Source organism: Anguilla rostrata, chromosome 4 (genome assembly GCF_018555375.3).
Source record: "Anguilla rostrata isolate EN2019 chromosome 4, ASM1855537v3, whole genome shotgun sequence".
Taxonomy (NCBI): Eukaryota; Metazoa; Chordata; class Actinopteri; order Anguilliformes; family Anguillidae; genus Anguilla; species Anguilla rostrata.
The window spans coordinates 7,064,045-7,089,612 of NC_057936.1; the positions used below are offsets into that span (position 1 = coordinate 7,064,045).

Below are 25,568 nucleotides of genomic sequence, written 5' to 3' on the forward strand. Positions count from 1 at the left end.
CCATGCAGAAGCACAGACTGCAGCTGGGGCTGGATCCGCCATTCTCAGTCTCCCCTTAACGACTCTCCTAATTGAATCCTTGGCCAGGTTCCCGTTCAGGCTCACATTTATATTTTATGTGACGTTTCAATGACTTCTTAGGGATAAACGCAGGAACCGAAACACTTTCTCCAGACAGATCGCTTTCGAAATGTTGTGTGCCTGCATGGAGACACGCTCGCATACACTCTTGGCAAAAAAACACCAGTCACCAATGACTTTTTGACAGTGGGCTGACTGAACAATGTAGCTAGCCAATTGGTTAGCAATAGCGGTACACTACCATGAGTGAGAAAGGCCAGCCCATTTCACAAACTAGAAAAAAAATAAAAACATTTTTTGGGCCCTTTTCAATTACTATAAATGGGTGTGGCTATAATAATGTGTTTTAGTCATTTCAAAAAACATTGTGAACAAGAACTGGTTTAAACATCATTTGAAATTCGTCACATACCCATATAATTTCTACATATACCTGACAAGGTCAAAAGAAGAAAAATATTTTCACCAAAACCCTTATAATAATTCGCCGACGAAATAATTCGCCGACGATTCTCACGAAGCTTGCCCCGTGATGGGCTGGGCTACAGGATGTCAACGACTGGCTTCAAATCGAGTTTGTTGTCACCATATGACCGTTTTTGGTTTTTCAGGAAATCTCATTCTTCCATTATTAGCTTAACTCATAGCCTGCCTCCCTACCTCTCCCCCCCCCCTCCCCCCCCTCACCTGTGGAGCTGGCCTCAGTGACCTGCAGGGCGATGCTGGAGGAATTGACCGCGAAGGCATAGTCGCCGCGATGGTAGTACTGGTTTCCCCTCTCCCTCTGTCTCCCTCTCTTTCCCTCACCTCCTCCCTCCTCCCTCCCTCCCCCCCTGCTCCTCACCTGTGGAGCTGGCCTCGGTGACCTGCAGGGCGATGCCATAGGAGTTGACGGCGAAGGCGTAGTCGCCACGCTGGTAGTACTCGTTTCCCCTCTCCCGCTTCCGCCCGGCCAGCGCGATCCTCTCCGGGGGGGGCAGGAGCTCCAGGTCGGGGGCGTCCGTGACCTCCAGGAGGCGCACCTCCAGAGCCAGGTCAGCCTCGGGTCCTACGGCTGGATCAGCGCTGCCCAGGGCACCGAACCCAAAACCGTAAAAATACATAATGAGGGGAACAAGTCATTCAGCACAGAAACGCTGCAGTTGACTCCAGTACTGCACTGAGTGGGCCAGCAGTCTCCACCTTGCCCTACTTTAAAATCAGAATCAGAACCAGGGACTCACGCCATGGAAATTCTGCAGCCGATATCAATAACCAATATTTGTCTGGCTGTATCGACCGAGGCCGAGACTCACGCTGCTCGGTTTTTTAAGCTATAGCTCTAAAAACGCTAACTTGCTGAAAATTAAGTCTGACAACCTCTTTCTGGAAACCACACTAGGCATTGATTATGACTGAAAAAAAGTATGAGTAAAAGTTGATTACGTGGAGTTCCTGTTCTGAAATAACATTGAATGAAAGGCTGAAATAAAAACACAAAATTCAAAAATGGTTTAGTCGTGAAGAGGGGGGGGCGGAAGACATATTAACAGAAAGCAAGCTAAAGGCTAACAGATGACAGCAGCACCGGTGCAGCGATGCACCTGACTGCACCTGACAGCAGCCCTGCGGCGCAGCGCGTTAGCGTCACTCAGGGAGGGAGGGTATCAATCTGCAGGGCATTCAGCCTCGAAGCCCAAAAAATCGGGCAGCTGTACTCCTCCCGTACAAGCATTGCTTAAACCAAGAACCGCGCCGCACGGGGAAAGCACAGCAGTAAGAAACGGAGGGAAAGAGCGTTCTCCCCACCTCCCCAGGTCTCCGTAGGCGTATCTCGCGCTCGTCTGGACGAGGGCTTTTTCGTTCATCTCCATCAGCTGCACTGTGAGATCCAGCGCCTGAGAACACACAGCGCAAAGACCATTCACACTGCATGAAGCTAACACGCTGCATGACGCTATCACACTGCATGAAGCTAACGCGCTGCATGACGCTATCACACTGCATGATGCTAACACACTGCATGAAGCTAACGCGCTGCATGACGCTATCACACTGCATGACACTAAACTGCTGCATGACGCTATCACACTGCACAACGCTAGCATGCTGCATGATGCTAGCACACTGCATGAAGCTAACACAATGCATGACACTAAAATGCTGCATGATGCTAACATGCTGCATGATGCTAATGCACTGCATGACGCTAACACAATGCATGGTACTAACACACTGCATGGCACTAACAAACTGGACGACCGTAACACACTGACTGCAGCACTGCTGGAGACTCATCACCTCTCACTAGAACGTCCAACAATATTTTCTAATGGAATTTAAGTTTGATCACAATTGTGTACACAATTTTGAGATTTTGTAGGCCCCGCACATTCCAAGTTGAAGAACAGATAGCCCCCCACCTGTATGACGTCACCGTCTCCAAGGGTGAAAGAGAGGTTAGGATCCTGGGCCACAGCGGTGCCATCGGCCAATGAGATCTTCAGATGAATTCGAACATTTTGCCCTTTCTGTGGCCTGCTGTCAAGCCCGTTCCCAGCTTCCAGAACCTTCTTCATAAGCTGCCCATTACCTAGGAACATAAATTCCTTATGAGGCTCTTACTGCGCACAGTGCACAGCAGATGAATTTCTGCATTTCATCGACTTTCTGATCAACAGGTCCTCACATAATTAGTTTAGTACAAACAGGGCCACGTGCCTTCCCCCTGAAAGCTAAGCGACACTTCGGGTGTTTAAGTGTGAAGCTGCAAATCTGAACCGTAGCAAACTAAGTAAAATCCAAGCTGTCAATTTAGCAAGAATTCCAGATGGGGAACAGGAACAAGAATTGTGAGGGACAGGGTTTGGTTTTGAATGCCCCCTTAGTCTGATTCAAACTAAAATAACAAGCACACCCCACATCTCCAGAAAAATAAATGAATGAATGAATGAATGAATGAATGAATAAATAAATAAATAAATAAATAAATGTCTTGTTGCATAGCAACGGCGATCTGTCATACCCAAAACGTCTAGCCACTCCTCTGCCGGGGCTACGAGAGGGTTGACCACAGACTCCGTGACTCCGCCTCGTTCCTCCTCCTCTCTCTCTCCAGCGTCGACCAGAGGGGGAGGGCCTTCAATATGGCCGTCATCAGAATCGCTGGGACTGGGCAACATCTCGAATTCCTCCCTGCTGTCCGTCACGGGCCCTTGCCCTGGCGGGTCAGCCAACGGCGGTTCTGAGACGACAGTGCCGTCGACCGGACTGTCACCAGCATCCGAAGCTCCGCCCACCGGCCTGTCACCAGCATCCGAAGCCCCGCCCACCGGCCTGTCACCAGCATCCGAAGCCCCGCCCACCGGCCTGTCACCAGCATTCGAAGCCCCGCCCACCGGCCTGTCACCAGCATCCGAAGCCCCGCCCACCGGCCTGTCACCAGCGTCCGAAGCCCCGCCCACCGGCCTGTCACCAGTGTCTGAAGCCCCGCCCACCGGCCTGTCACCAGCATCCGAAGCCCTGCCCACCGGCCTGTCACCCCCGTCCTTAGCCCCGCCTACCAGCCGGTCACCCATATCAGAAGCCCCGCCTCCACCACCAGCAGCGAGCTCCTCTGTATCGGCCATTTCGCTCAGATCAGAAGAACCTGAAATTAAAAAAAAAAAAAAGGGTCCAGTGTCCTGTAGTTTGTCATCTAGCTCACACCATGTCTGAGGACTAGACTGCTGACCCCCCCAACTAAATGAAAAAATTTAACTCCGTAATTATGTTTGGGGAGTTTCAAAAGACGTGGGCATCGGTATCTTGTGTTTGTCAGAGCCTGGCTGCACTGTAATTGGATGACATTACTGAAACACACTCTGGATATCTACTAAATCTGAACATATTGATAATGCACAAATGAACAAAACAATGCCACAATACCAAGCGTTATTGAATCTCCGCTCGGAAAAGTCCTGGAATATGAAATTGGGTAGAACACTGACTTTTCCCAGAAAGAACGAGACCATAATTTTATACACATTTTTTTAAATGTGTTGTTAGTTGTTACTGTAATGTTTTTGAACTAGGAGAACAGTCCTAATAATGTGCATCTAAATGTTAGAATCATTGTAATACTCAATATCCAGACTGTTGGTCCTTTCTTCAGTTTGAATTTGTACTGTCAGAAGTGAATTCTTGCAATGATGCATGTGTATGTTTGTCTTGGTCTTACGTTCTCCTGAAATTTTTCTGATTGCAACAAGTGTAAATGCCAATATAATTATCTGCAAAGTTATCCCAGAAAGACTGCTTTTGTTTTAGATTTCTTGATTTCTTGAACAAATGATGGCCAATGTCGAACAAAAATTAATATAAACTATTATTCAGAGTTAAAATAAGCGCGTTACCAGTTCTCAGGTGCTAACGCGCTACAACTACCTCCCTAATGATAGCTAGATGCTACTGTTCTCCGTTTAGTTAGACTTACATGCACACGTTCAGCTTGCTAGTTAGCAAATACTGGCAATGTGCAAAAATAGTTTACCAGTCGTGCTACTTTCAAGGTTTAGTCCCCAATTTTCATTGCATATCAAGGTAAAGTGTTTCGAGAACTTTCTAGAAAGTTTTCCAGTACTACTGCAGCGTTAGCTAGCTCTAACGTTAGATGAGTATACTGAGAAGAATGTCTGCTAGCTGCAATTGCAGAAAACGCCTGACATTATTGCGTCCTACCTTGACAGGGCGGTAGCGGCTTAATCGGGCTTTAAAATGTATAAGTTTCAACCTTTAAAAGACACACTTCAACGCGTGCAAACGCAGGTCGCCAAATAACAAGCCTTACAGACAGCTACCATAAAGCTAACGCTTCCTGCTCACCTTGGACCCCGGCGAAACGAATGGTTCTCTTCCTGTGCAATTACCAATCCTATTGGCTTATCGCTTACACAACAATTTTCTATTGGTTGCTCATGTTGACGCTCCTCCCCAGGACATAGAAATCTAACCAAAACCAAGCATTGTGACAGTTCGCCAGTACTCCGGACGAGTTAAACTAATGAATTATTTTAGCACATTCAGGTGGAACAGAAGTCCCCCCACACTACAAACATGCAAAGTATTTTCCTATTTCTGTAATGAAGGGGCACAATCCTTCGTTGTCAGTATTCAGGTTTAACTGTTGCATGTTCTTCTCTTTTGTGCCATGTCATGAGGGTACACTTTCCATTTAAACATCAGTGAATTCAGACATAAATGCAAAATAAACTCATTGCCCTTTCATGATTGTTGAAACATGATCAGAATAATGTGCATTGTCCAGTTAATAATAATAATCATTAAAAACATGAATTATACTTCTCAGGAACATTGGATAACTATTAGGGCTAGTTTAACATTACAGGCATTTAGCAGACGCTCTTATTCAGAGCGACTTACACAACTTTTACATAGCATTTTTACATTGTATCCATTTATACAGCTGGATATATACTGAAGCAATTTCAGTTAAGTACCTTGCTCAAGAGTATAACGGCAGTGTCCTACCCGGGAATCGAACCTGCAACTTTTCGGTTACAAGCCCAGTTCCTTACCCACTGTGCTACACTCCGTCCTTAGCTTTATTAACATACCTTAGCTTCATTTCCCACAGAGTAGATTTAATAACCCACCTATATTCTGGTATTGTTGCACAGTAAACAATGATGAATTGCTCAGTGAGTGATTCTCAATGAAGATGAAGATTTATGACTTCCCACTTATGCAGTCCACATTCACACAAAAAGGCCAGAACCCTGCCTTTCCTGGCTCTGAATAAACCATAAATTAACATTATAGTGCGGAACATGTAATGCTGTTTGTTCCATCGCTGCCGTTCGGAATTAATGACAGCAAGTCGGCGGTGTCTGGATCCTTGGAACAGGAACCAGTGAGGTGGAGGAAGCAACAGATGGTGCTCAGCAGCAGTTCTGAACAAATCTCACATCCCCACCGCCCCCACCCCCACCCCCCACACCCCCCGTGAACCCTAAATCAGGAAACAAATGATGGCATACAAAGCAGAGCGAAAAAAAAAAAAAAAAAAAAACGAAATCTTTCTTTGTTCAGTGAAAATTTACAACTGCAGCTGCTAGACGACCTGTTATACAGACAAAAGATAGGAACGCGCAAAAAGGTCCAGGCTTGAAGGTGATTGGATTAAATTCAGCCAAGAAGGTTTATAAGATTTCATAAACTTGTGTCAGGGAAGCCAAAGGCATTGTTGTCTCTAACCCCCACCACCTGTATAGTCACAAATGGTAGACTATATATATATTCACCACTTAACCATATATTCACCACCAACTAATCTTTGTTTACACAGGGTAGGTTGACGCAACAGTCACAGGAACACCCTGTTAACTCCTTTCTCAAGTGGCCTAACCTGCATGTCTTTGGATTGGGGGAGGAAACTGGAGTACCCAGGAGAAAAACCCACATGGCCCCAGCCCAGATTCAAACCCAGAGACCTTCTCACCGTGAGGCGACAAATGCTATCTGCTGCACCACCATGCCATCCACATCAACTTATTATTATGACATTGACTGGACTTATTTTGTTCTAATCTTGTCCTTCATAGCAAGCTGCTATGCATATATCAAATATGATAAACTGTCCGGCCAGATTAAACGAAAAACCTATAGATCAAATTTAGCAGTTGTAGCGAGGCAATTCAGTTCTCCAATAATGTCAATAATAAACTCAAGAGCATGTTTTGGGAAGCTAGTTCACGCTACAAACCAATAATAATGCAATAACGCAAATGAGATTCGGAAAATGAGTTATTCATGAGTTATTCTACCCCTCTGCTCTAATTTTATGGAGTTTGGCACTTAGGAAGAGTTATGAAAAGCCAAGTTTAAGCATGATTAAGTACTATGCATGATTAGCAAGCCCAGAGGACTTCAGAGATGGTTAACGGGTCCTAGTCTTCGGCACAAAAAGCTTACCTTAGGAGAAGAATTCAATTATTATGGAGCCTGCAGTGAAGCTGGTTTAAGAATAATCCTTCACCATACTGGGGAGGATGCATTTTAAAAGAGCAGGTTCCTGAAAGAAGATTTAAGACAAACCTAAGAGAATGAAGCCCCCAAAGAAAAATGACTGCTTGTATTTTACTGCTAATTTTTAAAATCACATTTGAATTTATTTTTGCACCCCCCCCCCCAATCCTCTGGGCCTCATGGACCGTCACTGGGCTGCAAGAAGGCCCCTCCCAGCCCAGCCCCTAAATCACTCCAGCACCCCGCATCGACCAGGGACTGTGGATTATCTTTGAGCATTTAAACCCTTCAGTGACTCATCAGTCACACTCATATTTCTATACCATTTTTTTTATATATGAGAATTTGGAGAGGTTCATAAATCCAAAACAATAGAGCCAACGAAAACTTCCCAGATGCTGTGATGTAAAGAGGAACAGATGAATACTGTATCAGGCAGGCACATACATGGATTCATGTCACCACTGGATATTCACGTATTCATGATTCATCACGTCACCCTCAAAGTGTGCCACCCATTTTAATGGTTGGCCACAGAACAGTGTTACGATTCACCTGAATGACTGACTTCGAACAGCAGCATAATTTTTTTGCCCGATTTCCACCGGAGCTGCTCAACTGCGATTAGTTATACCTCAACGAGGGGGGGTCACAGTTTCACTGCGTTAATTAATATGCGCACCTCCCGTGGAGGAGAAATTGGGGGTGGGGGGGAGGGGCCGGAGCCTTAGCCCTACTCAAGGACACTCTTCTCCCTGTGGAACGGTGCGTGTGATTGATGTCTGTGCTGTAAACCGACCCCCCAGGGAGGAGGAGGAGGAAGCTGGCGGAGAGCGGAGACCTCTGGCACCTCTGGAGACACGCTCTGCTGTGCTTTTGTGTTTTTGTGTTTTCCGAGCTCGGAATCCTGGCGGTTTGCCTGAGACCTGCACAAGCCTGACGCGCGCGCGGCGGCTAAAGCTCACTGGGAACAATGTCCCCGCACACACACACACACACACACACGCACACACACACAGACACCGCGCACAATCAAATTCAGGATCCCACACGCACGTTGTGGTACGTCTCATGCAGGGAAGCGGTTCTTCGTGTGTGTGTGTGTGTGTGTGTGTGGGGGGCAGGACACGCAGTTGTTGGGTTTCTTTTTTAGCTGCGACTGGCAGCTCTATAGCTCTGTCTGTCGGTCGGTCGGTCCACCGTGTAGCGGCCACAGTTTTCGCCCCAGGAGGCTGAAATTTGGCATGGACGTTGGTCATGACCGAAGGTAGAGCTGAGTAACTTTCAGGCCGATTGACCAAGAGGGGGCGTGGCCTATCACAAAAAGGCGCATAACTCCCGAATGGATTCACAGATTTGCACAATATTTTGTGGAAAGGTTGGTCATGAGCCAAAGAAGAGGTCACGTGTTTGTGTGAGGGTGAGTGCGTGGATGCATGCACACACGGATGCATGCGCGTGTGCGGTCGCAGCTATTGTGGATTCGTGCTTGTTCCTCTTTCCACAACACAATTATTTGCATGAGACGAGGTGAGAAAAGACTTAATATGAATGATGTATGCTGTCGTCTGAAGGATATGTTACTGAATGCCATTTACAGTATCTCGACCAGTGGAAAACACACACCCACTTTACCTTTCACAGGAGGAAAAATGGAGAAATAAATCTGCCATGCTCATAAAAGGAGTCATCTGTTTTATTTGACTTTAAACATATATTTACAACGAATGAACTTTTAACTGACAGGCAAAAAGTAGTGACTCAAACAACGGAGAAAAAAAAAAATCAAATTACATTTATTATCGATGCAGTTTTTTCATCTTTCTTAATAAGCAACATTTTTGTTTTTCTTTCAGTCTAAAGAAACTTTACAATATAAAGAAACATACAAAGGACATCTTTTATCACCTACACAAGACACCTAAGTCCCTAAGACAAAGATCTGACCTACCCTACCATGAGATACAAAGCAAACCAAAGAGACAGACTGCTTCATATTGAATACTGCCCTGTCGTCAGAAAAGACAATAAACGGTACAGGAGAATCCTCTGAACCCCGCCCCTTGCCCCGCCCCCTCCCTCCCTCCCCACCAATCAAAAATTCTTCCTAATGTTACAGTATAATACATCATCACAATAGAAATACAGAAATGGCCAACATTGCAATTGTTATACATAGCGATTGGGAGAGGTTCAGTGAGCATCAATCTATACAACGCTATTTCAGGAGAGAATAGCCAGGAAACACACATTTTTTCCCCCATCATTATTACATTTGATCTATTTATTTAAAATGAGGTTTCTTTTAAGTATTTTTTTTTTCCTTTTTAAAGTTTTTATTTTAAATAGATAAAAATCCTTCATATTAAAGACTGCAATATGTGGTCCCTTGTTGTTTTAAAGAGACGATGTCCTTCATTTTAACGCTGTGATGTCAGAAGTATTGTTTCTGCTAATTTAAAAAAAAAAAAAAAAAAGATTAGAATTATAATCGTCAGGGTACATTAAAAAAAAAGTGCAACGTGAGGACGATGCTGTAGAACAGAGGCGCCCAATCAGGTGCCACGGAGGGCCGAGAGTATGCAGGTTTCCAACCAATCACTGCACCCGCTGGTTTCACTAATTAACACAACCTTCAACCAGAGAGGAGGGAACTCATTTGCGAAACCCACAGGCGCGGTGATTGGTTGGAATGAAAAGCTGCACACACTGGGCTTTCCCTGGCACACGATTTGGCACCACTGCAGTAGGGGGATCGAGCTCAGTGACCCTCTCTTCTGAAGAGCTCTTACGCGCCGGGACCGTAACCAAGGTGAGAAATCCAGGTCTCCTGCTGGCTCACAGTCATCTCCAAATTTACATTCGACCCCACATTACACTTTCCGCCCTCACTAAAATCTAATACCAGCCCTTGCACTGTGTGTTTGCAGTACCCATTTCATTTCTATTTAGGACAATACCATATGATCCAAAACGTATTTAACATCAATTCAAATTTAAATTCATTATTCATCATTTGAATTCATTATAATTACTGTAAATGTCTCTTTTCCTTTTAATTCCTATTATCACGTTTATAATTCTGAAGTCACGTGTCAAAGCACACCGTCTCTTTAAATGAAAACGCGGTCAAGATTTTTTTTTTCCATTATTTGTTTTTTTTTGTTTGTTTTTTTTTCTTTAAGTTGTATTCATTGGTAGTGACTGACATATCAAAACATGTCAATGATATCAAAATGCATTATACAGTATTTACAAAAAATAAAATCGAGGAGAAATAAAGAGGGAGCAGGGACGGGGCGGAGAGATGGGCGGGGACAGAGAGGTGTGTGCCCCCCCCCCCCCGGGCCGGGCAAAGGGACAGGGGAGTGAGTTTGACATCATTACCATCTGACCCAGAAACGTCATCTGAGTTCCTTCCAGATAATAAGACCAAAAAAAAACAGACAAAAAAAAAAAAAAAGTTAGCTGTCAATCACACTTTTAGCCACCCTGTTTTTTTTTCACCACATTTCTTTTTTTTTTTTTTTTTTTTTGCATCAGGGCACCCAATGAAACGAACAACGTGCGGACAGTATGTTTCCCATTACGGTGGGATGAGGGCGCTGGCTCTGAGACCAGACAAGTTCGGAAGAGGTAATAGGACAGCACAGGGCACGGCTGCACGGTCTCTCAGGGTTCTCCTTGGCCTTGCTTAGCAGGGAGACAGACTGAAACACGTGTGTGTGTGTGTGTGTGTGTGTGTGTGTATATATATAAATCAGTAGCTATGAGGTGTATGAGAGTGAGCACCAGAGTCAAAGAGCTGGGTTTTGCACACGTCCGTTGCGTAGCTGTCCGGAGCAACACACAGGGTTCGGGACCCCCGGGGTGAACCCAGCGCTCCACGGGAGTTTTTTCGAGGGGCAGCGTGAGGTCAAGTCATTCCATTAGTGTGCAGGTCCAACGGGCCTTACCCCTCCCCCCCCACACTGTACCCCACCCCCCCAAAAAAAAAAAAAAATTAAAATACATTGAAGAAAAAAAATTAAATTAAAAGGTATGAAAATCCGATAGTACACAACAGGGTGAAGAGCCTTGTCTCTTTTTTTTTTGGGAAATGAAAAAATGAAAGACATGCAGGGTTGGCAGCGGAAGTCCAATCAAGATGAAACTGAGCATCGTTGCCTAGTTCAGACACTCAGAGCAGTACCGTTAAATGTGTGGAGATGCCAGTGGCCGGTGTGTAACTACTGTAACTACATTACAAAAACACGGTCAATATGTATTTGTGGGTGGGAGTGTACACACTGTCTCCACTGTCTCCACTGTCTTTGCCAAACAGGACCCTTGCCGCCCTCCGCATGTTAGTGAACCTGTGCTAATGAACATTAATCTGGTCAGCTTGCCAGAAAGACGGCCCCTTCCCTCGAACTGAGCATGTGCAGAAAAAAAGAACTCCTCCTATGCAGCAGGGCTGGGAACTGGACAACTGAGACATGAATAAAACAGGAGACATCACCCCAACCACTCCACCCCCCTGCCCCCCCCCTCCCCCCTTGAAAACACTGCAGTCAGATTTGGGGTTGTTCCGGAGGTATATATGTATAATATTTACAAATTCTATGCCCTACAGATTTACAGGCTCCAAGGTGTATGCACAAGGCTGAATCAGGACATAAATTAAACGTGTACAAGCTGTGTGTAAAGAAGCAGAATCCATGTAGCAGTTGAAAAAAAATGTACATTCAGTCAGTCCATTGCTGCAAGATATGGCAACAACCAAAATGATATATATTTACATTAGCCTGGGGGAGGGGGGGGCAGAGGGAGGGGCTTGGGTGGGTGTGGGTGGTTCTAGGCTTAAGGTATTGGCTGGACTTTTTTTCTCTTCTTTCATTTATTTGTTTTGTTGGAATAATGGCATCCATTGAGCCCTCCAATAAGCATCTCCACAATGTCTCAGTCAAAACAACACATGACCACACTCCTGAATGCTTGCGAGAGATTCCATAAGGAGGACTACTTCACTATAAGCTGAAGGGAGGGGGCGGGAAGGGGGGGGGGGCAGAAATTCAGCATTGCCAGAAGGTTCCTGGGGGAGGTGCGGAGTCGTGTGAAGAACAGGGCCAATCTGCCTCGTCGCGCCAAGGCTCGCCGTTCATCTTTAATTGGCTTTCAGAAGGGCTGGAATCTAAAGGACGTTCGTACTTCAGACGGGTTCGCGTGCCAGATGGCCGACTCCAGTTCCTGACACTCGCGTGCACTCAGGGGCCCTTCTGTACGTTGGAGGAGAATAAAAATAAAATGCGACTGGGCGTACGCCGCACGTGTTGGAGCCGTTACCGCCGTTACCGCCGTCTGTGGTCACATGACATGGAGGACCTAGCTTACGCAATCGCTGTGACGTGCGAGAAGCGGGGAAGTGGAGACATTTGACAAGACTTTAATACCAAAAAAAACAACAATACCTAAAAATATGTAAACTGAAGTGTCACTGTGCATTCTGAGGGTGTGCTTATTCTGTTGTCCATGTTGATCGGATCCAATGTGCCCTTTACAGGAAAACCCAAGAAATTTAAAACTAAATCATCGGAACAATATCACTGATAAAAAAAAAATCATAACAATAATAACAATAATATTAATAACAATAAAATAATACACAGAATAATGAAAACCGTCCTTGCCCAACACAAGAGTACTGTTGTGTCACTTAAACAAACAGAGAGGCGCACAGCATCTGAGAGAGGTTAGATACGGACCTCATACAACTACTGCGCCATGAGCCGTTTTTAAAAATAAAAAACCGTTACAGAATGATGGAAAACGAGGCCACCAGCCTGCTGCTGATTGGCGGGGCCTTGCTCTGGGGGGTCCTGTGGCCCCGCCGCCCCCTCACTGTCCGGGGCCCGTCAGGAAGCCAGGGAGGCAGGGAGACTCGGTAAGGAGGCTCTTCCTGTGGCTCTGTGACTGCTTCCTGTTTCCGCCCACTTTGCACACCCTGGGGTGGGCGGCGGCCTTGCCGTGAGTCCTGCGCTCCAGGGGCATCCCAGGGGGCTGTGCGGCACAGCACGCCGTCCAAGGGGCGGGGCAGGGGGGAGGAGGGAAGGGGAGGGGGAGGGGGAGGGGGGGGGGGGAGCAGCGCCAGGCAGAGCAGAATCAAGGGAGGGGTGGGAGGGGGGAAGCGGGGATGGATTGGGAGAGGAGGGAGGGAGGGAGGGAGGGGAGGGAAGGGGGTGAAAAAAAGAAATAAAATAAAATAAAAGATAAAATAAAAAAGAAATCACACACTCATCGTCATGTTGGGTGAATACTGCGAAAAGAGAAGAAGGGCGGGGGGGCGGGGGAGGGAGACAGATGAGAGCGTATACTCTTCATTAACCTTCCCAACTGTGAAAACGCTACACAATGCAAGGACCGCGCTTCGCTCGACCGCTACCAGACGCCAAACCCGACGCGCGACGCTAACGTGCGCCACACACGCGCGCGAGCGGGCTAGCAAGTTCCTTCGTCGTAAAAAGAACATGACAAAAATGGAAACAAAAATCCGCTTGGATGAGAACGCTGGAATAAACTGAAGAGCAGCTTTCCGATTCGTTTTTGGGTCCAAAACTGGGGAGGCGCAGCTTCCCAGCGAACGGGGAACGTTCTCACAGTGTTACTGGAACGTTTCGTGAAGGTTTCCGTGAACATTGCCACTTACATGGCAGCAACACTGAGAGAAGGTTTTCCGTTCGCTGGGTTGGGACAATGAGTCACTTTGGGATGAGAGGACACACCCCCCAGTGCACCTTCACTCTTTTGGATCTCTTAGGTAGCCTAAGTGGAGTTTGGTACACCTGGTTTTGGCTGAGGGCACAGAGGTGTCACCCCCCTAGCAGGGCTAGGGGGTGCGGGGCAATTCCATTGAGAAAATTAACCTAAATTTATTGTCATCAATTTTTAAAATTTAAATTCCCGAAATTCCCGGGGGATTTTTTTTTTAAATGGGAATTTCGATTCGTCTCCGGAATGGGTTGTCCTGGAGACGGAGCCGAGCCGAGGTTGAGGAAGGTGCTCTTCAGCAGTGAGGAGCGGAGGGGCATGAAGGGGAGCTGACCCCCCCCCCAGCTGGGATGGGGTCATGTGACTGCGGCAGGGTTCAGCGGAGAGGGGGGAGGGGGAGGGGGGAGGGAGGGAGGCAGGCGGGGGGCTGGGTACTCACACTTTCGTTTTGGAATGGGTTTAGGAAGTTTCCCGCCATCTCCCCGTCGTCCCGCGGAGTCCCCGGCGGGTTGTTCATGCCCGCCATGTTGTTAGGAGAGTTCTGCACGGGGAGACACAACCGGCGGCCATTTTAAAAAAACACTCATAACGCCAAGCAGCCAATCGGGACACTTACACCAATCGCCATAAAGCCTACATCACACCTGTCGTACCCAGTTATAAGCATACTACAGCTCATAACAAGAATCATACCACTGTCATAACGCATTTATGATTGTATAATTTTAGAACAGATCCAAACATTTTTTTTCCCCCCGTTTACCGCTAACATTAGATAGCGGTCTGAAAACGTAGTGCACAGAGAAGACACCGACAATCCTGGCCAATCAAAATTCACTTTGGCACGTGCGCTACGTGTTCCATAAAAATAAAAGTAAAAACAAGCCAAGGGTAAATCTCGATGAACATCGATCTCCTCCTTCAGCTTCCATCACAACTAAACCGGCGTGAGCGCTGAGCCAGGCGGAACCATCAACAGAAACCGCTCAGCGGCAACCAGGCAAAGCAGACTGAAGGAGGAGGTTCTCCTCGCAGAGCTCCCCCCAGGGGCAGGAGCTGGTAATTGCAGCCGTACGCGGTGACTAAACAACTACCGGCAGCAACGCCGCTGCAGCTCAGACGCGACGCCGCAGAAGGGTGCCAGACTGCGCAGATGGCGCCGGCGCTCGCCTCCATTCAACCGCAGCCAAATGAAGCAGGACCTTTCAGACTCACCTTTGGCAACCCGTCCATGTCGCCAGAACCTGCAATCAAGAGACGAGAGATCAAATCAATTTTCCCGAAAACTTCAAAAAGATACAAGATGCCGCACGGCATTTTTTTTTTTTTACCTCCTGGAGAAAACCCAGATACAGAGAGAGAGAGAGAGACAGAGAGAGGGAGAGAGAGGGAGAGACAGAGAGAGAGAGAGAGAGAGAGAGAGAGGGAGAGAGAGGGAGAGAGAGAGAGAGAGAGAGAGAGAGAGGGAGAGGGAGAGATGGGAGAGACAGAGAGGGCGGGAGAGAGAAAGAGAGAGAGAGAGATAATGCACGGTAACTAAGCGCCACTTGTTTCCAACGCTGAGGATGCTGGGAGCTTTGTCAGCGTTTGCCGGCCTCTCCTCTGTGGACACCTGCACTTGGCCCAGGCGACTGTTTAAATACCCGCTGTCCACCCTGATCAGTACGATGCAGTCAGCGTTCCCCTGAAGCGCCATTAGAGGGCACTGTCACACCATCTGATGCAGTGTAAACCTGCAATCCTCCATGATGCTCAGGCACTCCTCGGGTTATACACCCAAGAAATCTGCTTTGTGTACACACTCAAATGTACAATAAAATGTTTATCTCAAGAGCTTTAAGAAAATGTCCGTTCAAAGCTTTAAAAACGAAACAGTTAAAACGGAACAATCTTTAGGTTTCCGTCAGAAATGTTTGATTGGCGGGGGGGGAGGGGTGCAATGCTTAGCAGGTTTCAATTAATACAGCGCCTTCACTTCTTAACTTTTACATGCTGGGAGAGGTTAAGGTGTGGATGTGCTGTTTGCAGTATCTATTGATATTAATGTGCCACTGTGTGCAACAGGAGAGGGCCAGCACAGCTCACGTTTCAGTCGAAACCACACCTGGGGGTCATCGACATGTTTCAACCCTTCTGATGTCAGTAAAAAGCAAAACTTAATTTTAGACTATTCTGAGAAAATTCAACAAATATGTCATATATGTGTATAAGTACAATCATACAAATACACACACATACATTATAATTTTGTTCTGAACTGGCAAAGAATAGATTGTCAGTTGTTTGGTGATCAGCTGGTACGTTACTGGTGTCTGAAGGGCTACTGAAGGGTTTAAAATAACTACATGTCCCAGGTGTGGCGATCACAGCGAGGATGACTCACCTAGCGATCCGTTCATATGATGAGGCTCCATGGCGCCCATCCCTCCCATTGGCCCGTCGGGACCCGGACCCATCGGGAACTGCGAGAGGGACGAGGGGGGGAGGGGGGTAACGGTTAAGGGGCAGGGATTTTAATTTAGCTCCCTGCAAATCTATGCATTATGGGGTTAATACTGCGCATGCAACTGAGAGCGAGCAGCAACCAGCCAGCTGGGCTGCCACAGGATTAAAGAGCCAGTCCTCGATTCCGATTGTGATGTCACAGTACATCAGCGTGTGACATCAGCGGAGTCATCAAAAACATCCCCTTCCGTCTCCATCTTTGGTCTTGGTCATCTTAAGAGTCTGATACATAAATGTATCCTTTCTGTACCATCAATGTTCCATGGCCCAGTGACCAACACATTTTACTGAAACCGTGTGACTAAAGCTAATGCAGCATAACTCACGAACAACACATTTCATTGTGTCATTTGCAGCGTCAACAGTGTCTTTTTGAAAATACATGGCGATGGTATTATGTATTACCAACTCAAGTGACATTTTTTCCCCAGTCTCATTCAGGGAAAATCCCCTGGACGATGTTTCCATGGCTTAACATCGGTACAGCAGCACTTGAGCTCTGCCTGAATGTGTCGTGTGTAAATATCACACAGGTAAACGGAGCGCTGGGCACTGAGAGAGCGCGAGCGAACCAAACTCACGTTGGGTCTGTTGCCTCCCGGGCCGATGGGGTTCATCATTGTGTAGATGTTCTCGCTGGAGTTTGTGGAGTCTGTGGAGAGGCAGGGAGGGACATGTTTAAAATGGCGGCAGAGAGGGTCGTCCACAGCCCCAGGGGAAACTTACTCTGCGGAGCCACAATGCTTCCACAGAGTAAGACACACACACACAGAAACACACATCCAAAGTCTCACACACACACACACACACACACACACACAGAATACCACACCCAAAGACTCACACACACAAACAGAAACACACACCCAAAGACACACACAGACACACACACAGAATACCACACCCAAAGACACACACAGACACGCATGCACACACACGCGCGCGCACACCCCTTTGCCTCTGGTTGAGATATTTACAGTGTGATAAGTCAGTATTTTCTGATAAGGAAAACACAACCACTTTCTCATGCACCTACAGACAGCTCTTGTGCATGTGTTCACCTGTTTGCATGGTGCATTTTATTTGGGGGGGGGGGATTTCTAAGGCATCGTTTTGCGTACACATATATTCATGTTCAAAAACCCCCACTGTCGCCATTGCCATTGTTCACAAAAAGCACCTCAAACTGACTGTCTTGCATGGCAGAATGTGAGAAGCTCAATCCGGCTATGTGGTGGTTTTATGTGGGTTTGGGGGCGGGGTTCCGATCCTTAATGAGAGGGCGGAGAGAGGGGGGGGAGGGGCTTATTTTTAAATACAGTCCTGCTTTCCTGTTACTGTACTCTATGAGACACAAAGAGGATAGAGGTGACCTTGTTCCAACGTTGCAGGGAGGCAGACAGGAAGGGAAAAGCAAGGGGGGGGGGGGTGGGGCAGGGGGGGGATTGTTTCCCTGTCTCTGACTTCCCTGCCGTGTCTGTTCTCCCAGCCAACACACAACGTTCCCACAATTTTTCTGCCATGCAGTGGCAATGTCATAACATTGACAAAACATTCCAGTAACGTTGAGAGAACATTTGGATGTTTTAGCTGGGTTAGCAGTTACAGCAGAAAGAAGGTTGTTGTTCCCTTTTGTTTGTTTTTTTACGTTCAAAGAGTGCTATGTCTGGGTTACCAAGGCAACCGATCACAATGGAGATATCAGTTGACCAAAAAAAAAAAAAAAAAAAAAAAAAACAGTACAGAAATTTATGAATAATAAATACTGGACACAATGAGATTTCCTCTCCTCTCCACACCTCCGCAAACACACCACGCAACCTCAATCCCACCTACGCTGCTTTGATGGGAACTCAATGTAGTCCCCGGCCAGGCTGACAATGCTGAGGTCTCTCACTAGGCCTCAGGACGATCTTATGAGCTTATCACACACGATCATAGAAAGCTCACGAAACCTCATTCAACAGGAAACTCTGTTTCAGCGATACAGTGCTGCTTACAAACCAAGGGCTAAAGCTGTCAATACACGTAATACGAAGACAAAACGTTTGACAAATTAAAATAAACCATATTACTTCAATAAAACTACCTTGCATTGTACCTTAATAAAACATGAATATACTGCAGTAGTACTGGCAAAAACATGCTTTGACAACACACGCCTATACCTGTGTGGGCTTTAGTGGAACCATAAACAATCTGCTACAGCAAAAGTGCTTCTCACCAACGCGAGAGCCAACTGCTAAACGCACCAGCTTTTTCCGGCAATACCTCACGTGCAACCGAAATATTTCTTTGGCAGACCGTAGAGGACAACACAAACAAGGCTGACTCCAAACTGGAATAAATCAGGAGACGTTGCCTCTTCCGATTAAGACCATCAAAGTTAAGTCACTTACTTATCGCACATAAGAATCTACTTTGCTGACAGGTTTTGACATTATTAAATGGAGCAATATGTATTTATTGCCTTTTCTGCTGATGTCAGGGGTGTTTGTGAGCTGCCATTTTCGCTTATCCTTATCCCCCTAGCATTATAGGTCCCCAAACACGCAAATAAACAAATATCAAGTGTGCACACACGGTGCAATGCTGGATACACACAGCTGAAACATTAGCCAGCTTCGTTAATCAGTGCAGGGATTAGACAGTGAAAAAGCAAACTGAAGTAAATCCAGTGGATTAGCACTGAGGGAATATGAAGGCGTGTCTATGGCAAACACCCCATCTCCTTTCAGCAGCACAAAAAGGCAACAGCAAAATCATCATCATTACCGTCATTTTCATCACCGTGATCCTCATCATCATCATCATGATCCTCATCATCTTCTTCATCAACCTCCTTCTCCTCATCATCATCATCAACAGCATCCTCATCATCATCACCAGCATCATCCTCATCAGCAACATCCTCATCATTCTCCTCATGAGCATCATCGCCATCAGTGGGAAAAGTTTACTGTGTGTGTGTGTGTGGTGTGTGTGTGAGGGGGGGGGGGGGGCAGATTAGGGTGACGCACCTCCTGGGCTAGGCATGATGGGAGTTCCTGGAGGACCGCCCCCACCTGGAGGACCCTGTCAGAATAAAAGCGGAAAGGACAGTTACAGGAATGCCGATAAATCCCATACACACACCCCACAGCCCCCTGTGTGTATACTCAAAAATACACCAGACGACATCATACTCTGAAATATAACACCTACTGTATCCTTACATCACCGGTGTCACGAAAAAAAAAACGCTTGCATCTCAATTTGGGTTTTAACACACATCGTTTCATAACACAACAGATAACGAAGTCGGTACAAAATCCCTCGCGACTTAAAACAGTAACGCTGCACTGGAAATTGGCAAACAGAAGCAGTTTCCGCACTACACTGACGACTTCTGGCCATTGTTTTGCAATTAGAAGAACTCGGTCTGAGCAGATCGCATTGATTTCCTCTGTAATCCTATGACTGGCAGTTAGTCAGAATCTCTCCTGGGTCAGAGGAGACTCAATAAGGCTCAGCCCATGTACGGGAAGTCTGCTGTCACTCACCACGTAGTTGCCGGGAGATGAGGAGGAGTACGCTATCTGTGGAAGGAGAGGGGGGAAATGGGCGGGGTCAGTCTCGTCGGGCCTGGCTAATGAAGACTCAACCTTGAGACAACCTGCCCACTACTCTTGACGACAGGTGGAAAGTCCAGGGGTCAGAAAGTAAAAGTCTTGCCATGAGTTTCTTCCACCCATGAACTCAGCCGATTTCGCCGATCAGTTCTACGACCTGGCTGAAGAACTGCGCTAGTTAGCAAACTGAGGTGATTGGAACAAAATGTTGGGGAGAACTTTTACTTTCTGAACCTGTGGATTTTCCACCTCTGCTCTTGACACCGCTTTCATCCAAACGAGACTTAGAGGAGGTGCGGTGGTCCAGGACTTTTATTTTGAAGTTGCAGGCTCCATCAGATACAGCCTAGGACGGAGGTGCCCCTGATACTTAACTGGAATAAGAGTGCGAGATTGTGGACTTACTGAGTTAGCGTTAGGGTTGGGCCAGGGACCTCGACCACCAGGACCCCTGAGAAACACAGACGGAGATGTTCATTTGAGTTGCGTACAGTTTCATTGTAATTATTTTAGCCTAGCCCTGTGATGAGTTGGCAACCTGTCTCTCTCCCCCAATGCATGCTGGGATAGGCTCCAGCTCTGCCCCAGCAACCCTGACCAAGAATGAGTGAGTCAGATAATGGATGGACGGATGCTGTAACCTATGCCCTCGCAATACAGGTGCTTGTATTTGTGATGCCAGCAAAGCACTTGAACGGAACTGACAAGGAGGGAGAGAGAGAGAGAGAGAGAGGGGAGTGCACAAGGAGAGAACAGCTTCTTAATACACATAGGTACATAACAGTAGTAATTCCATTATAACTGCGTCATGGAAGACGAGCAGAATACGATTGGTTAGGATTAATTTCTCCCACATTCCGTTTCTGATCCAGTAAGTTTGCGAGAGACAGGAAGTGTCAGCACTCACATGTTCATCCCTGGCATGCCCGGACCACCCAGAGAGTTCGGGGGAGGCCTCATACCGCCGCCATAGTTCTGCAGGAACAGAGGAAAGACACACATTACCTTACACTGACAGGCCTGCGGAACACACTCTTAGCCAGATTTATTCTTTTTGTAGCATACAGTCCGTTTATACAGCTGGATATTTACTTAAGAAATTCAGCACTTGGAAGCAGTCCTGTAACTTCCGAGTTACAAGCCCAGTTCGCAGTTAATCATTTTACTACCCCGCCACCTGAACACACACTAAAAATACAAGTGCTGTGTGCATGTGTGTGAGTATGTGTATATATACAAGTGTGTGTGTGTGTGTGCGCAGGGCTACACAGGGCAGTAGCAGGGCTACACAGGGCAGTGGCGGGGCTACACAGGGCAGCGGCGGGGCTACACAGGGCAGCGGCAGGGCTACACAGGGCAGTAGCAGGGCTACACAGGGCAGTAGCAGGGCTATACAGGGCAGTAGCAGGGCTACACAGGGCAGCACAGGGCTACACAGGGCAGTAGCAGGGCTACACAGGGCAGTAGCAGGGCTACACAGGGCAGCACAGGGCTACACAGGGCAGTGGCAGGGCTACACAGGGCAGTAGCAGGGCTACACAGGGCAGTGGCAGGGCTACACAGGGCAGTAACAGGGCTACACAGGGCAGTAGCAGGGCGACACAGGGCAGCAGCAGGGCTACACAGGGCAGCAGCAGGGCTACACAGGGCAGTAGCAGGGTGACACAGGGCAGTAGCAGGGCTACACAGGGCAGTGGCAGGGCTACACAGGGCAGTAGCAGGGCTACACAGGGCAGTAGCAGGGCTATACAGGGCAGTAGCAGGGCTACACAGGGCAGCACAGGGCTACACAGGGCAGTAGCAGGGCTATACAGGGCAGTAGCAGGGCTACACAGGGCAGCAGGGCTACACAGGGCAGTAGCAGGGCTACACAGGGCAGTAGGCAGGGCTGCACAGGGCAGCAGCAGGGCTACACAGGGCAGGGCAGGGCTACACAGGGCAGCTGCAGGGCTACACAGGGCAGCAGGCAGGGCTAACAGGGCAGTGGCGGGCTACACAGGGCAGTGGCAGGGCTACACAGGGCAGTGGCAGGGTGCTACACAGGGCAGAGCAGGGCTACACAGGGCCAGGTAGCAGGGGCTACACAGGGCAGTAGCAGGGCTACACAGGGCAGGGCGGGCTACCAGGGCAGTAGCAGGGCTACACAGGGCAGTAGCGGGGCTACACAGGGCAGGCGGGGCTACACAGGGCAGGGCGGCTACACGGGCAGTCAGCAGGGCTACACAGGGCAGTGGCGGGGCTACACAGGGCAGTGGCGCGGGCTACACACAGCAAGGCAGTCAGCAGGGCTACACAGGGCAGTAGAGCAGGGCTACACAGGGCAGTAGCAGGGCTACACAGGGCAGTAGCGGGGCTACACAGGGCAGCAGCAGGGCTACACAGGGCAGCAGCAGGGCTACACAGGGCAGTGGCGGGGCTACACAGGGCAGTGGCAGGGCTACACAGGGCAGTAGCAGGGCTACACAGGGCAGTAGCGGGGCTACACAGGGCAGTGGCAGGGCTACACAGGGCAGTGGCAGGGCTACACAGGGCAGTGGCGGGGCTACACAGGGCAGTGGCAGGGCTACACAGGGCAGCGGCAGGGCTACACAGGGCAGCAGCGGGGCTACACAGGGCAGCGGCAGGGCTACACAGGGCAGCAGCAGGGCTACACAGGGCAGCAGCAGGGCTACACAGGGCAGTAGCAGGGCTACACAGGGCAGTAACGGGCTACACAGGCAGGCTGGGCACACAGGGGCTACACAGGGCAGTAACAGGGCTACACAGGGCAGCAGCGGGGCTACACAGGGCAGCAGCGGGGCTACACAGGGCAGTGGCGGGGCTGCACAGGGCTACACAGGGCAGTGGCAGGGCTGCACAGGGCAGGCAGTGGAGCAGCTCTTTTGTTCCGGGGGCGATTACACTCGTCCAGCAGATGCTGCACCAGCTGCTGATTTGTAAGCTGCCAAACTCACGGAGCGAGAGAGCGAGTGAGGAGCGGAGAGCAAGGGGAGGGGGCAGAGAGCGAGTGAGGAGAGGAGGGAGAGCGAGTGAGGAGAGGAGAGCAAAGGGAAGGGGCAGAGAGCGAGTGAGGGGGAGGAGGGGGGGGGGTTTAGAGAGTGCTGAGAAGGGGCAGTACAGGGCACCAGCAAGGGTACACCACTCATCAGCCACAGGACAGGTGCTGTTTGGACTGGCAGGGGGTTTTTCCACTGACAAAAAAAATCACCATGAAAACCAATCGGAGTGCATCACCTGCTCCCACAAATTAATACGTTACTGCAGGAAGAAAAGAGTTCACAGTTTTTTTGGTGGGTGAATGAGGAGGGATAAATGTTTCTAAGCCATCTGTTTAAGGGCACTGCTGAGTTTAATAACCAGTGTGTGTGACACCGCCACAGCAGTAAGGGTGACAGGGAGGGCAGGAGAGCGAGGGGGCGGAGCTTACCTGTGGGCCCATCCCCCCCATGCCTCTGGGAGGGTTCATTCGCATCGGTCCGCCCATATTTGGGTGTCCTGGAGGAAGAACCCAAAAACAAGTCATTAGTACAGTGCAACCTGAGAGCAATCGACAATTAAGAGTAAAAAAAAACAAAAATAAGTAAGAAAAAAGTTGGGAAAAGATGAAGACTGTGACTTTATGGAGATAAAAGCAGTGGCGGAAGAGAGAAATTTTGCGATATCAAAAATGGGTGGAGCTATAATGACCTGTCAATCATTGCCTTTTTTCCTCAACCAATCAAACCTACCACACAGAAAAACACAACTACTACCAATCAGCACATTATAGCTCCACCCATTTGGGGCATCATAAGCCCTTAAAAAAAACCCAGCTTTCCCTAGATCTCAGACACACCACCGCACTACCTCCCTCGCCCAGCAGGGGTCCTACCTTGCGGTCTGGTGGGGTCCAGGCTGTTTGGCAGGAGTGGCTGTGAACCTGGAACTCCCACAGGGGGCTGGACAGAGAGAGAGAGGAGCATTAGCAGACAGTACATAACAGAGAGAGAAAGATTGTTACTGTTTATTTTATATAGTATATTACATCATTTTGGCAACAATGATTGATTTCCATTCAGGGCACTTACGCCATCTGAATTTGAGAGGGGGGGAGGGAGAGACAGAGAGAAAGGAAGGGGGAGAGAAAGACACAGAGGAGCGAGAGAAAGGGGGACAGAGAACACTGCCCAGCATGAGAGAGAGGGAAATAGGGAGAGAGGGGGGGAGAGAGAGAAAGAACAAGGGAGGAGGAAGGAGAGAGCATGAGCGAATAAAAGACAGAAGAAAGATAGAGAGAGCGCACAGCAAAAGAAGGGAAGAATGAAAGAAAGACAGAAGGGGAAGAGAGAGAGAGAGAGCTCTGCAGCAGCTCATGATGCAGTGAGGTCAGCGGCAGTTCCCCCTTGAATGTGCAGCGCTTCATAATGGCGGATAATGCTCCACTCTTACAGCGCACACAGAGCACAGAGGCCAGTGACCCCAGTGCGCTGACAGACAGCGCCTCCCACAGGTAGAGGTGAGAACTGCGTCGGGGGGCTCGGGCCCGGGTACCTGATTTGGCATGCGCAGCGAGGGGCGGGGTCCGCCTGGGTACCGTGGAGACATGAACGGCTGTGAGGATGGAGAGAGAGAGAGAGAGGGAGAGGGAGAGTTAGTCAGCTGGTACTCAGAGAGGTCACTGCACTATTCCCATGACACTGAACTTGAGGGAAGAAAAAAAAAAAACCCAAAATGGTGCCGACATTCAAACAGCAGGTCTGTTCCTGTGTGGGCAGAAAGGCAGCAGGGACACACGCACAATGCCAGGGCCTGGCTGAGGTAAGGCAGGGCACAGCAGCAATCACATACAGCAATCTGCCTGCAGGGGGAGCCAGAGCGCTGGAAAAAAGTTTTTACGAGGCTGTGCTCCAGCCCATCCCAGGCTCCAGTCTTTGACTGCCAGCCCAATACGAAGACCCCCAAGGTGCTTCAAGAACAAAGTTTAAAAAATAAAGAAAGAGAAAATTAAAATAAAATAACAGACACGGGGAAGTCCTGAAACACGATAAACCGCACGCACACTGAGAGGACGGGGAGAGAGACTGGAGAGACGTGTGAGGATGATGTCAGCGTGTCAGACTACAGCACAGGTGACAGAGCGGAGGTGTGGGAGACATGGCGAGGGGGGGGGGGGTGATAGCAGGCTGGCTGGCTGGCACAAAACCCGCAAACCCTTTTCCCCCACCCCCCCCATGTGCAAGCACACGCTGTCAGGACCCCGTGCGATCATGTGACCCGCCGGGGCCCGACGTGCTCTAAGGACCGCCCACAATCAGACAATGACATATCTCTGACCCTCTGGGAATGGAGGATAACGTTTACCTAAAGACAGCAAAAAAAAAACAGCGTCCAAAAAGGGGAGCGAAGTTGATCCAATTCGCTGAGAATTTGTTCCCGAACCAGCTGTAAAACCGGAATGGGACCCATTCAGGAAGAAAAAAACGCTGACCCAGCACTGCAAAGGCACCTGGGTAAAAATGGCCACTTCCTGCTGCCGGTATAAAACGTTAGGTTGCTACCTCAGGCAACGTAAATCCTGTTTACTGTAAGTACGAAGACTAGAAGAAGACCAATCACACGACTTTACCACGGGGTCTGGTT

At 48.5% G+C, this 25,568-nt stretch overlaps 2 protein-coding genes across 6 annotated transcripts in view; both read right to left on the reverse strand.

Annotated features, from left to right (window-relative positions):
* The window catches only part of fkbp8 (FKBP prolyl isomerase 8), a 17,622-nt gene extending 12,672 nt beyond the window's left edge, over positions 1-4,950 (reverse strand). Inside the window, exons 1-5 of the mRNA XM_064330338.1 lie at positions 4,924-4,950; positions 3,086-3,709; positions 2,484-2,653; positions 1,870-1,958; positions 926-1,146 (exon numbers count right to left, since the gene is read on the reverse strand). Of these exons, the coding sequence (XP_064186408.1) occupies positions 926-1,146; positions 1,870-1,958; positions 2,484-2,653; positions 3,086-3,689 (1,084 nt within the window). The 5' untranslated portion in view covers positions 3,690-3,709; positions 4,924-4,950. The remainder of the gene's footprint in view (positions 1-925; positions 1,147-1,869; positions 1,959-2,483; positions 2,654-3,085; positions 3,710-4,923) is intronic.
* Positions 4,951-8,764: 3,814 nt separating this feature from the next.
* ssbp4 (single stranded DNA binding protein 4) overlaps positions 8,765-25,568 on the reverse strand; it is a 109,166-nt gene continuing 92,362 nt past the window's right edge. For 3 of the 5 annotated variants that reach the window (XM_064330342.1, XM_064330341.1, XM_064330339.1), the window contains exons 7-18: positions 24,480-24,539; positions 23,821-23,887; positions 23,377-23,444; positions 20,857-20,924; positions 20,355-20,400; positions 19,881-19,916; positions 19,359-19,413; positions 16,920-16,990; positions 16,217-16,295; positions 15,049-15,077; positions 14,273-14,374; positions 8,765-13,125 (exon numbers count right to left, since the gene is read on the reverse strand). In XM_064330342.1, coding sequence (XP_064186412.1) covers positions 12,964-13,125; positions 14,273-14,374; positions 15,049-15,077; positions 16,217-16,295; positions 16,920-16,990; positions 19,359-19,413; positions 19,881-19,916; positions 20,355-20,400; positions 20,857-20,924; positions 23,377-23,444; positions 23,821-23,887; positions 24,480-24,539 — 843 coding nt within the window. In that variant the 3' untranslated portion in view covers positions 8,765-12,963. Of the gene's footprint in view, positions 13,126-13,274; positions 13,382-14,272; positions 14,375-15,048; positions 15,078-16,216; positions 16,296-16,919; positions 16,991-19,358; positions 19,414-19,880; positions 19,917-20,354; positions 20,401-20,856; positions 20,925-23,376; positions 23,445-23,820; positions 23,888-24,479; positions 24,540-25,568 lie in introns of those variants that run through there. The other 2 variants (XM_064330343.1, XM_064330340.1) reach the window with 1 other exon arrangement.